Source organism: Gopherus flavomarginatus, chromosome 1, assembly GCF_025201925.1.
Source record: "Gopherus flavomarginatus isolate rGopFla2 chromosome 1, rGopFla2.mat.asm, whole genome shotgun sequence".
Taxonomy (NCBI): Eukaryota; Metazoa; Chordata; order Testudines; family Testudinidae; genus Gopherus; species Gopherus flavomarginatus.
Genome location: NC_066617.1, coordinates 372,458,482 through 372,471,620, shown reverse-complemented (window position 1 = coordinate 372,471,620; position 13,139 = coordinate 372,458,482). Strand labels below are relative to the sequence as shown.

Genomic DNA, 13,139 nt, shown 5'->3' with positions numbered 1-13,139 from the left:
ATGGAAGTGCTGCCTGAGTGAAGATCTTGGGATTTGGGGTGCAGAATATTACAGGGCCTGAGGAGGTTTCCAATGTGGTTTACTCTGAACAGTCACATAATCAAGAATGGCCCAGTCCAGAGCCCACTGAGTTCAACAGCAAGACCCCTGGTGAGTATTGTGGGAGTGGATCAGGGTAACCCAGCGACCTCTTCCTAACACCCAACCTCAGCGCAGTCACAGGAGCGTATCTCAGAGCCCCGGCTCCCGTCCTGCCCCTGCAGTCAGAGTTACACACCCCCATTCTAGCCAACTCCAGCTCAACATTTCCCAGGTTTCATGTGTTTCCATTCGCCCCTTCACAGATTCATTCCATGCAAATGACTCACCAGGCTCGGGCCCCAGCTGGGGAGGAGGAATCTCTGCCTGTGACCAGGTCGGGCTGAGGTACAGGGATATTTATACTGCTGCCCTGGGAATCCCAGGGGGAGCTCAGAGCCAGAGCTCCAGGGACCTGTCTCTGTGCCTGTCTCAGGTGGGGAAAAACAGCAGGGAATTAACCCTTTCCGCCTCTTATGTGGTGAACTGCGACTGTTCTTACTGTGGTCTGTGAATGCTGAGTGGGGCTTGTTGGCCTGGAAGGACAGTCTGCACTGGGGGATGGGAGACTGGCCTGAGGGAGGAGACCTGAGCATGTAACGCTAGAACCCAGGAAGGGGTTAGAGGCCAGGTGACACCTCTGCCTGGGCACTGAACAGAGGCTGAAGGAGAGGCTGGGGGGAGTTTTTCAGCTTGGAAGCTGTTTGGGAAATGGAGACAGGCACCAGATGGAGCTCAGGTCTCTCAACGGGGCTGGGGCCTCCCTGGGGCCCCAGATGGACCTAACTAAAGGGGGTCCTGTTGTCTGTACCAGCAAGACCTGTCCTCGACTGTGTTCCTGTCATCCAAATAAATCTCTCTTTTATTGGCTGGCTAAGAGTCATGTCTGACTATGGAGTGGGGGTGCAGGACCCAGTGGCTTCACCAGGACCCCACCTGGGCAGACTCGCTATGGGAAGAGCACGGAGGGGCACATGCTGAATGCTTCAAGGAGAGACCCAGGAGGTGAAGCCATGTGAGCTTCTTGCCCTGAAGAGAGTCTGCCCCGAGGGAGAGGAGGCTCCCCAAAGTCCAGACTGGCTTTGTGGTGACCAGTTCCAGAGCATCGCCTGGGGACTCCGTGACATCTCACTTGTTTGATCTGATCATTTCTCCTTTTGTATGTTATTTAGAAAGGTCGTTGTGACATTGAGGCCGACAGCAAAAAGTTCCTTCTTCCTTGCAAACAGCTCATATCTCAGGCCTGACAAAATCGCTACACCACACACAAGTCTTATGGAATATTTATCCATAAAGAGTAGCATGTGTAAGGTGTGTGCAGAAAACTTGTAACTTGTCAAGCTTCATTACCATTGCAAAAGGCATGTCTGGGTAATAGTTAAGGAATAACATATTGCTATTAACAGTGAGCTTTATGGACTTGGAGTAGAAGTTAGTCACCACAACAATGTGTCTAGGAGATAGCCATTCCAGGAGGGCGTCATCACCCCAATCTGGTTAGCTGGGGATGTAATGCCAGGCTCAGTTTCCAGACATGCTCTGTCCCGAGATGATCAATAGAAAACCATCGGAGAAAACTTCAAATAATCAACACCACTTAGAGAGTAAGTGAGGAACATTACAACAGACAGGATTGACATGCCTATGAACAGAGACAAAAGACTTTCAGGATAACACAGAGTGGGGAGAGGCCCTCTGGATCCTTTCACTGAGGAGCCATTTTGTGGGGCGGGGAAGTTCTCATGAAAAATTGGTTCCTGATTTTTGTGAATCCAGCCAGTTCTGCAACAGACTAAACTTGGGGGGGGGGGGTGAGCCTACATTATTAGCAGAGTGTAGAGTCCTTCTCTTAGGATGGAAGAATCCCATGCACCACTACAGGTTACAAGTGGCTAAGCAGCAGTTCTGCAGAGAAGGACCTAGGAATTACAATGGACAAGAAGCTGGATGTGAGTCAGCAGGGTGCCCTTGTTGCCAAGTAGGCTAACGGCTTATAAGGCTGTACTAGTACGAGCATTGCCAGCAGATCGAGGGAAGTGATTATTCCCCACTATTCAACACTGGTGAGGCCACATCTGGAGTATTGCACGCAGTTTTGGTCCCCCCACTACAGAAGGGAGATGGACAAATTGGAAAGAGTCCACCAGAGGGCAACAAAAAGGATTAGGGGGTTGGGGCACATGACTATGAGGAGAGGTTGAGGGAACTGGGGTTATTTAGTCTGCAGAAGAGAAGAGTGAGGGGTGATTTGATTGCAGCCTTCTACTACCTGAAGAAGGGTCCCAAAGAGGAGGTCTAGGCTGCATATTAGGAAACACTATTTTACCACTGGGATGGTGAAGCACTGGAATGGGTTCCCTAGGGAGATGGTGGAATCTCTATCCTTAGAGGCTTTTAAAGCCCAACTTAACAAAACCTTGGCTGGGATGATTTAGTTGGTGTTGGTCCTGCTTTGAGCCGGGGGTTGGACTAGAGAGCTAATGAGATCTCTTCCAACCCTGATATTCTATAATTTTATGATTCTATGAAAGATAACTATTGACCCAAGTTCTCATTTTGTGATTTCATACTGTATCCATTTGTTTCCACCTCTCTTTCATTTCTAGTTAACTCTCCTTTTTGCTTAACTAACCTGACTATTGTTTTATTATTGATGCTCACAAGCACCGTGTGTAATAAAAGAGTGGTGATTTACGGCAAAACTGAGTGTGACATACTATAAGCTTCTTGTATCAGAGGGGTAGCCGTGTTAGTCTGGATCTGTAAAAGCAGCAAAGAGTCCTGTGGAACCATATAGACTAACAGACGTATTGGAGCGTGAGCTTTCGTGTGTGAATACCCACTTAGTCGGTTGCATCTGACTAAGTGGGTATTCACCCATGAAAGCTCATGCTCCAATACGTCTGCTAGACTATAAGGTGCCACAGGACTATAAGTTGCCCCAGGACTCTTTGCTGCTTATAAGCTTCTTGTAACTCCCATATTCCTCATTTATATATAATTGTGATGTTGCTTATAAAGCAGGACATGCGAGGTGTCAGGGGAAAGATTATGATCAGCTGAAAGTCACTATTCTCTCTAAATATGGATGTTTTAGTGTCTATGAAGTTACGAGACTTGTGTTTTATGGTTGTCACTAAAACATGCTGTAAGGTGGGGAATCAGCCAGATATTAGCTTCCCAAGGACAACAGCAAGGAAAGTAACCAAGACCCAGGTGGGGTGTGAAATAGCCCATCAACAGCCATTGTCCAGCAAGGGAGCTACAATTCAATGACTCACTTGCATGAGGTCACACCAGGGGAATTGCTCAACCTTGCCTGGAGACTCAGCAGTGTCCCAGACATGCCTGGACTTGTTTTCTCCCAGCACATGGGACTAAAGGTATAAAACAGAACAAAAGGACCCCACACTTGGTCTTTCTCCTGCCCCCACCTATGCTGCAAGCAACAAGGACACTCAGAACCCTGAAGACTCCAACACACGGGACTGGTCCAAGTTTCAAGGGTGAAATGTGTGTGCTATGAACTGCAGTATCCTGTGTGGTGATAAAAACTGCTTAATCCAGGTGTTGCCCAGTCTAACAGGGTTTATACTCTGTGTTTATATTTTATATTATTTTCGTGACAAAAGCTGATTTCTTGGCTATCACTTATAATCACTCAAAATCTATCATTTGTAGTCGGTAAACGTATTTGACAGTTTGTCTTTACCAAGGAGTTTGCTTGAAGCGTGTGGTAAATCTGCGCAGGTGTTGCAAAGGCTGGTGTATATCCACTTTCCATTGATGAAGTGGGGAATCAGTTAATAAATGTGCACTGCTCGTCTTCAGCAGTGCAAGTTGGTGTATTGCTGAGGTAGAAGGCTGGGAGCTGGGAGGATTTGGATGGGGCCTTTCCCTGTGTGATTCATGAGCGGCTCTGGGAGCATACATGCAATCTAGCGGGGGTAGGGGGGAGCTCCACATTCAGTTGTGCTGAGTGACAACAGCACCTGGAGGGGTTTGCTGCTGGTCATTAGCAAGGCATTGAGAATGACAGCCCAGGCTGCAGAATTCAGGGGGCCCCGCCCTCGCATCATCCGTCCCCCAAGCCCCCACCCTGTACCACCCCTTCCCCTGCGTCCCAGTCCCACCCCTTGCTCCCCAATCCCCTGCCCCCCACTCATGTCTCTCCACCCCCTCCCTCTGTCATTCACCATTCTGGCTGTAAGCATTGGGAGGGCTTAACCCTCCAACTTCTATAAGTGATGGGGCCATGGGCCTTGGCCCCCCACATTCCGGTGCCCCAGCGTCCAAACCTGAAACCCTTTAAATCAGCAGCCACTTAGGAAAATGTTTGTCTGGAGTGCAGGGAACTGGACTAGATGACCCATGAGATCCTTTCCAGCCCTGCAAGTCTAAGATTATCACTGGGTAATGTCCCCTTGGTGTTTCAGGTCAGGTCGACTGTCCTGATCGCTTCTCTCAGTGAGGGGCAGAGTCAGAGATTTTGTCTTCTCAGTCCAGACTTGATAGGCTGCAATAGTAAAAGGTGGCAGAAGAAAAGGCTGACCTTGGCGTGTTTGACTCAGTCTCCATTACCGTCTGTGTGTCAGGGACCACAGGTCTTGAACATCAGTCTAGAGGGCCCTTAGGCACCAGGACACACCTGTTACAAAGTCATTACATTATATGTGAGTGTATTTGATTCTTACATTTTTGCATGAATACTGTCTGTGCCTCAGTTTCCCTGTGTGCTGCACCAATGCAGAGGTGGTGGGAATACAGGTGTGTGACTATTGCTGAGGCCTTTGGGGTCAGGTGACATCGCTCCAGCTGTCTGCATGTAAGCGATGGTCGGTGCCCTTAGTCACCTGAGAGCCAGGAGGGGAATGCAACCATGTGACAATTTGCCTAGGAAGAGAGACACAGACAAGGAGAAGGAGTAATGCGCATGTCAGAGGTCGGGCCACTGGAAGCTGGGCAGTCTGCTGTGGGGGACTCAGAGAGATGGAAGTCCAGGATGTCTGTCCTGGTCCTCCCAAGATGAATTTTCTGAAAGACAGGGGTTTTTTGCTAACAAGGTCTGTTCTTCCTCTTTCCATTCTGTCTGAGAGTCACGGCTAACTGTGGAGTTGGGGTGCAAGGCCCTCTGGCTTCCCCACAAAATCCTTTCTTACCTTGGGGGTTTTCAACATGACTAAAAAGACTTACTCATAGACTCACAGGTCAGAAGGGACCAATATGATCATCTAGTCTGACCTCCTGCACAAGGCAGGCCACAGAACGCCACCCATCCAATAATATAACAACCTCTAACCCAGGACCGAGTTATTGAAATCCTCAAAATTGGTTTGAAGACCTCAAGCTGCAGAGAATCCACCAGCAAGCGACCCGTGCCCCACGCTGCAGGGGAAGGCGAAAAACCTCCAGGGCCCCTGCCAATCCGCCCTGGAGGAAAATTCCTTCCCGACCCCAAATATGGCGATCAGCTAAACCCTGAGCATGTGGGCAAGACTCACCAGCCAGCACCCAGACTTGAGCTGTTCAGCTTAGAAAAAAGACCTGTAAGGGTGAATATGACAGAGGTCTATAAAATCATGCCTGGCGTGGAGAAAGTGAATAGAGAAATGTTATTTACTTTCTCACAATATACAAAACCAGAGGATACCTGATGAAATTAATAGGCAGCAGATTTAATACAAACAAGAGGACATATTTTTTCACACAACAGAGATGTAACCTGGGGAACTCATTGTAAGAGGAATGAAGTGATGGCCAAAAGTACAACTGCATTGAAAGAAGAACGAGACACATGGATAACTGGGGAAACAAAGAAATAGAACAGTCCATGGAGGATTGATCCATCAACGGCTATTAGCCAAGACAGTCGGGCAACTCTTACTGAACTGGAGAGGCAACGTAGTGACAGAGGATGTGGTAAAAGCTGAAGTGCTCAATGCTTTTTTTGCCTCAGTTGTCACTGGCAAGGTCAGCTCCCCGACTGCTGCACGGGCAGCACAGCATGGGGAGGAGGTGAGCAGCCCTCAGGAGTGAAAGAACAGGGTAAGGACTGTTTAGAAAAGCTGGACATGTACAAGTCCATGGGTCCAGACCTAATGCATCCAAGGACGCTGAGGGAGTTGGCTGATGCGATGGCAGAGACATTGGCTAGTCTCTTCAAAATTTTTGGGTGATCGGGGGAGGCCCCGGATGGTTGGGAAAAGGCAAATCTAACCATATTCTAAAAAGAGAAGGAAGAAAACCCGGAGAACTACAGACCAGTCAGCCTAACTTCAGTCCATGGCAAATTCCTGAAACAGGTCCTCAAAGGATCCATTTTGAATCACTTGGAGGAGAGAAAGGTGATTAGGAACAGTCAATATAGATTCATCAACGGCCAGTCATGTCTAACTAACCTAATTGCCTTCTGTGATGAGATAACTGGCTCTGTGGATATAGGGAAAGTGCTAGATGTGATATATCTTGACTTTAGCAAAGCTTTTGATATAGTCTTCCACAGTATTCTTGCCAGCAAGTTAAAGAAGTATGGGCTGGATGAATGGACTATAAGGTGGATAGAAAGCAGTGACCCTGAGAGGGATTTTGGAGTTTGCATCTCTTTGTGGAAGGTACTGTAACAAAAATCAAGTGAATGTGTTCGATCCAGGGGTGACTGGGTATAATTCTAGGGCCTGTGTTATACAGGAGGTCAGATTGTGGTTCCTTCTGACCTTAAACATTATGAATCACCATGTTTGCTGTTGGGTGGTGTGTGGGAGACTGTGCTGCCCTAGACATGTCCTCTTGGGGTGGATCTCCAGGTCGAGGAGGCCCATGGTGACACAGTAAAAGCCACTCCTGCTCAGGTTCTGGGCTGTGCAGTGGAGGGCCATGTAATCCCTGTGCTGTCTTCCTGAGGATACTTTCTCCTAACTTCCATGCTGGCCCCAAAGTGTGCTCACTTTGCCACAGAGAAAATTAAGAAGGAAAGAAACGAACCCAAGGTGACACAGCAGATTGGAGGGAGAACGAAGTCTAGAGCCCCTGTCTCCCAAAGTTCAGCACAGTGCACTTCGCATGCTGTATAGCACCTCTCCCTTGGCTGCTGCTTTCCACGCACACATCGTGCTCTCTCTCTCTCTCTCATGGTGACTTTACGCCTGTGCTTTCTTGGTTTGCGATTTCCCTTCAACTTAGAACAGAGACTTATTCAGTCTGGCTGCTTTTTGTGGAAGTGAGCAGTGTTGTTGTAGCCATGTGTATCCCAGGATATTACAGAGACAACATGAGGAGGAAAGAGCTTTCATTGGACCCAAATTCTGAGGTGAGAGAGACCAGCTTTCGACCTTACGAAGTGGAAGGACATAGTTCAAACATCCCTATAGTTCCAATGAAAACATGGCTTTAATTTACAAGTCCCACAGCATTTTCTGTTGCCTCCTTTAGCTCAGCAGGGAGCTTCTGCTGCAGCATCGATGAAACACATTGATCACCCGTTTCAGGATCTCTTTTGTTGTCACCCCATAAACAATGGGGTTTAACATGGGGGGAGTGAGCACATAGAGGTTGGCCAGGAGGTTGAGAATATAACCTGGGATGATGTGCCCAAATTGATTTGCAAAAGAGGAGAAAAAAGCCGGTGTGTAGAACATCAGCATGACACAGACATGGGAGCCGCAGGTGTGGAGAGCCTTGAGCCGGGCTTCCTTGGTGGGGAGCTGGAATACGGCCCTGAGGATCAGCCCATAAGATACAGCAATGAGCACAGCATCCAAACCAATTACTAAAATAGCCATGGCTACGCCATACCAGACACTGACTGTGATGTTGTTGCAGCCCAGCCGGGCTATGGCCATGTAGTCACAATAGTTGTGAGGCAGGCGGTTGGTTCTGCAGAACTTCAGCTGCTTCACAAAAAAGATGACGGGGAAAATGAAACAGAAACTTCTTGTGACAACTGCCAGCCCTATCTTCCCAATCACAGACTTGTTTAGTATCATGGTGTATCTCAGGGGGTTGCAAATGGCAACGTACCGATCAAACGCCATGGCCAGCAGGATGGCCGACTCAGCCATAAAACTGACATGGATGAAGAACATCTGGGTCAGGCAGGCAGCAAAAGAAATTTCCCCTGCTCTAAACCAGAATACAGCCAGCATCTTGGGCACCGTAGTGGTAGATAACAGCAGATCAGCAGCAGCCAACATGGACACGAATAGATACATGGGCTCATGGAGGCTTCGTTCTGTTAGTATGATGAATAGTAGGAGAGAGTTCCCGAAAAGTGTTGCAATGTACATCAGACTGAAGGGGATGGAGATCCAGACATGAGACTCCTCCGTACCCGGGATGCCGGTCAGGATGTAGGTCATGGGGTCAGAAAAGGTGTGATTGTCAGCTGGCATCATGTGCCATCATTTGGATTTTCTGTTCAGTTTCCTGTTACTAACAGCAAAAGAGACAATCAGTGAGAAGGTGAGTGTCGGCTAGGACTGGACTGCATTTGTTACAGTGTGATGGGTTCCCCACTGGGAACCACATGGAACTGGGGTTTCGTGGAGCCTTCTGACTCCCCCAGTCTGTGCCCCCTCTCACACTGTGCTGCTGTGACAAGCTGCAGACCTGCTCCCCATCTTACACTTACACCAGCATCCACACACGTAGGGACACACCCCGCTGCAGTTACATGCAGGCTCTAACCAGCCACTGCATGAACCAACAATAGAGAGGCTGCAGCCAAATTAACCACCAGTTTACCAGATTCGTACCCCCCACTGGAGTGTAAACCCAAAATGTTACAGTCTTACCCTGTGCAGAGAACTGTACAGCGTAAGCTCATAGAATTCGCCCCCTCCCTGAATGTGGAAAGGAATATACAACAGCCTCTGCCAGTTGAGCTATGATTTTCCCAGGCACTTCATTCCAACTCACTAGTGTAGATAAAGCAAAAACACCTTTATTAACTACCAAAGATCGATTTTAAGCTCCAGATCTTTCATACACAGGTTGGAAATCCCTTTAGCCTGGGTCCAGCACTTCCCCCCAGTTCACACTTTGTTCCTCGGGTGTTTCCAGGAGTCTTCTTGTGTGGAGAGTGAAGAACAAAAGATGACGCTATATGCTGTAGCTTTAGCATACGATGGGAACCCTCTGTTTCAAAACTTGTTTCCCACACCAGTTTGTTGAAAGATTCAGATATCTCAAGATGGAGTCCAGAGTCACATGGGCTGGTCACACACCCCTGTAGAGTGATAGCCGCCATTATCCATAGGCTGTCTGGAGCACTCTCAGGAAGGCTCATCAGGTGGGAGAGAAGTTTCTACTAAGACCTATTGTTTCCCCTAATGGGTCATTGGCTTGAATAGCCCCTTCCGGAGCAGCTATCAAGACTGAAGGCATCTTGCCTAGTGGGCGTAACCAGGTGTAACCACAATTGAAGTACAGATACATAGTCAATATTTATAACTTTAGATACAAAATATGTATGTGCACAGAAATAGGATAATCATATTCAGCAAATTAGAACATTTCCAATGACACCTCACATGATTTATCTTATACACAAAATGCATCACAATTATATCATAATAATATCACCGTGAAGAATATGGGGTGCAGTGTCACAGACAGAATTGTATCAGAGGGGTAGCCGTGTTAGTCTGGATCTGTAAAAGCAGCAAAGAATCCTGTGACACCTTATAGACTAACAGACTTTTTGGAGCATGAGCTTTCATGGGTGAATACCCACTTCGTCAGATGCATGTAATGGAAATTTCCAGGGGCAGGTATATATATGCAGGCAAGCTAGAGATAATGAGGTAGTTCAATCAGGGAGGATGAGGCCCTGTTCTAGCACTTGAGGTGTGAAAACCAAGGGAGGAGAAACTGGTTTTGTAATTGGCAAGCCATTCAGAGTCTTTGTTTAATCCTGAGCTGATGGTGTCAAATTTGCAGATGAACTGAAGCTCAGCAATTTCTCTTTGAAGTCTGGTCCTGAAGTTTTTTTGCTGCAGGATGGCCACCTTAAGGTCTGCTATAGTGTGGCCAGGGAGGTTGAAGTGTTCTCCTACAGGTTTTTGTATATTGCCATTCCTAATGTCTGATTTGTGTCCATTTATCCTTTTCCGTAGAGATTGTCCAGTTTGGCCGATGTACATAGCAGAGGGGCATTGCTGGCATATGATGGCGTATATTACATTGGTGGATATGCAGGTGAATGAACCGGTGATGGTGTGGCTGATCTGGTTAGGTCCTGTGATGGTGTCACTGGTGTAGATATGTGGGCAGAGTTGGCATCGAGGTTTGTTGCATGGATTGGTTCCTGAGCTAGAGTTATTATGGTGCGGTGTGCAGTTGCTGGTGAGAATATGTTTCAGGTTGGCAGATTGCCTGTGGGCGAGGACTGGCCTGCCACCCAAGGCCTGTGAAAGTGTGGGATCATTGTCCAGAATGGGTTGTAGATCCCTGATGGTGCGTTGGAGGGGTTTTAGTTGGGGACTGTATGTGATGGCCAGTGGAGTCCTGTTGGTTTCTTTCTTGGGTTTATCTTGCAGTAGGAGGCTTCTGGGTATACGTCTGGCTCTGTTGATCTGTTTCCTTATTTCCTCATGTGGGTATTGTAGTTTTGAGAATGCTTGGTGGAGATTTTGTAGGTGTTGGTCTCTGTCTAAGGGGTTAGAGCAGATGCGATTGTACCTCAGTGCTTGGCTGTAGACAATGGATCGTGTGATGTGCCCAGGATGGAAGCTGGAGGCATGAAGGTAGGCATAGCGGTCGGTAGGTTTTTGGTATAGGGTGGTGGTAATGTGACCATCACTTATTTGCACCATGGTGTCTAGGAAGTGGACCTCCCGTGTAGATTGGTCCAGGCTGAGGTTGATGGTGGGGTGGAAGCTGTTGAAATCATGGTGGAATTTTTCCAGAGACTCCTTCCCATGGGTCCAGATGATGAAGATGTCATCAATGTAGCGTAGGTAGAGAAGGGGCGTGAGTGGACGAGAGCTGAGGAAGCGTTGTTCCAGGTCGGCCATAAAAATATTGGCATATTGTGGGGCCATGCAGGTGCCCATAGCAGTGCCACTGATCTGGAGATATATATTGTCATCAAATTTGAAATAGCTGTGTGTGAGGATAAAGGCACAGAGCTCAGCAGCCAGTTGTGCTGTGGCATCATCAGGGATAGTGTTCCTGACAGCTTGTATTCCATCTGTGTGTGGGATGTTTGTGTAGAGAGCCTCTACATCCATGGTGGCTAGGATGGTGTTTTCTGGAAGGTCACCAATGCGTTGTAGTTTCCTCAGGAAATCAGTGGTGTCACAGAGATAGCTGGGAGTGCTGGTGGCATAGGGTCTGAGTAGAGAGTCCACATATCCAGGCAGTCCTTCAGTGAGAGTGCCAATGACTGAGATGATGGGGCATCCAGGATTTCTGGGTTTGTGGATCTTGGGTAGTAGATAGAACAACCCTGGTCGGGGCTCTAAGGGTATGTTGATTTGTTCCGGTGTTAGTGTAGGGAGTGTCCTGGGTAGATGTTGCAGTTTCTTAGTGTATTCCTGTCATAACATTTTTCCCAGATTTGGACCTTAGTGTCCAAAATATGGGTGTTAGCATGAAAACCTCCAAGCTTAGTTACCAGCTTGGACCTGGTAAAGCTGCCACCACCCAAAAAATTAGAGTGTTTTGGGGCACTCTGGTCTCCCCAAAAACCTTCCCTGGGGACCTCAAGACCCAAATTCCTTGAGTCTCACAACAAAGGGGAATAAACCATTTCCCTTCCCCCTCCTCCTTCCCAGGTGTTCCCTCCCTGGGTTCCTGGAGAGATACACAGAAGCAAGCTTCGTGAATCTAAACAGAGGGATTCCACCCTCCCTATTTCCAGTCCTGAAAAACACAAGTACCGAGATAGCTAATCTCTCTTCCCCCTTACCCAGAGGGCGTGCAAAGTCAGGCTTAGTAAATCTAACACACAGATTTTCCCTCTGACTTCTTCCTCCCACCAATTCCCTGGTGAGTTACAGACTCAATTCCCTGGAGCCCCCACTAAAGAAAACTCCAACAGGTCTTAAAAAGAAAGCTTTATATAAAAAGAAAGGAAAAATACATAAAAATGGTCTCTCTGTATTAAGGTCACAAATACAGGGTCAATTGCTTAAAAGAATTATGAATAAACAGCCTTATTTAAAAAGAATACAATTCAAAGCACTCCAGCAACTACACACATGTAAATACAAAAGAAAAAAATCTCTTTGTACTTACAACTGGGAAACAGAAGATTAGAAAGGCAGGAGACAGAAAAAATCCCTCTCATAGCCGGGAGAGTACAGGCACAAGACAAGAAACAAAGGACTCACGCACAAACTTCCCTCCACCCAGATCTGAAAAAGTCTTGTTTCCTGATTGGTCCTCTGGTCAGGTGTTTCAGGTTACTCCTTTCCAGGTAAAAGAACATTAACCCTTAGCTATCTGTTTATGACAATTCCTCAGTGGGATCTGAGGGAAGTGGCCTGTAGAATTTGGTGTTGGAGAGTTGTCTGGCAGCCTCCTTTTGGTATTCAGACCTGTTCATGATGATAACAGCACCTCCTTTATCAGCCTCTTTGATGATAATGTCTGGGTGGTTTCTGAGGCTGTGGATGGCATTGCGTTCTGCACGACTTAGGTTATGAGGCAAGCGATGTTGTTTTTCTACTATTTCTGCCTGTGCATGTTGGCGGAAGCATTCAATGTAGAGGTCCAGACTGTCATTCGACCCTCAGGAGGAGTCCATGTGGAGTTCTTCTTGTGCTGTTGGTGGGAGGGTACCTGTGTATCAGTGCGCTGTTCAGTGTTGTCCTGAAAGTATTCTTTGAGTCGGAGATGGCGAAAGTAGGCTTCCAGATCGCCGCAGAACTGTATCATATTGGTGGGGGTGGCAGGGCAGAAAGAGAGTCCCTGAGATAGGACAGACTTTGGGATCATTGTCCATGGATGGACAATGATTTATAGAATTAAGACAGAATTATAGATTCCATGAAAAACTTCATGTGACAGCTGCCTGTCGGGTGGGACCATAAATCCAGAAACACTCTCCTGCTACGGAA

The 13,139-nt window shown here is 47.5% G+C and overlaps 1 protein-coding gene across 1 annotated transcript; it reads right to left on the bottom strand.

The window, feature by feature from the left end:
* Nucleotides 1–7,502: 7,502 nt before the first annotated feature.
* On the bottom strand, nt 7,503–8,468 carry LOC127047823 (olfactory receptor 52B2-like). The gene has a single exon (XM_050946700.1). The coding sequence runs from the start codon at nt 8,466–8,468 to the stop codon at nt 7,503–7,505; it is 966 nt and encodes a 321-aa protein (XP_050802657.1).
* Nucleotides 8,469–13,139: the final 4,671 nt, after the last annotated feature.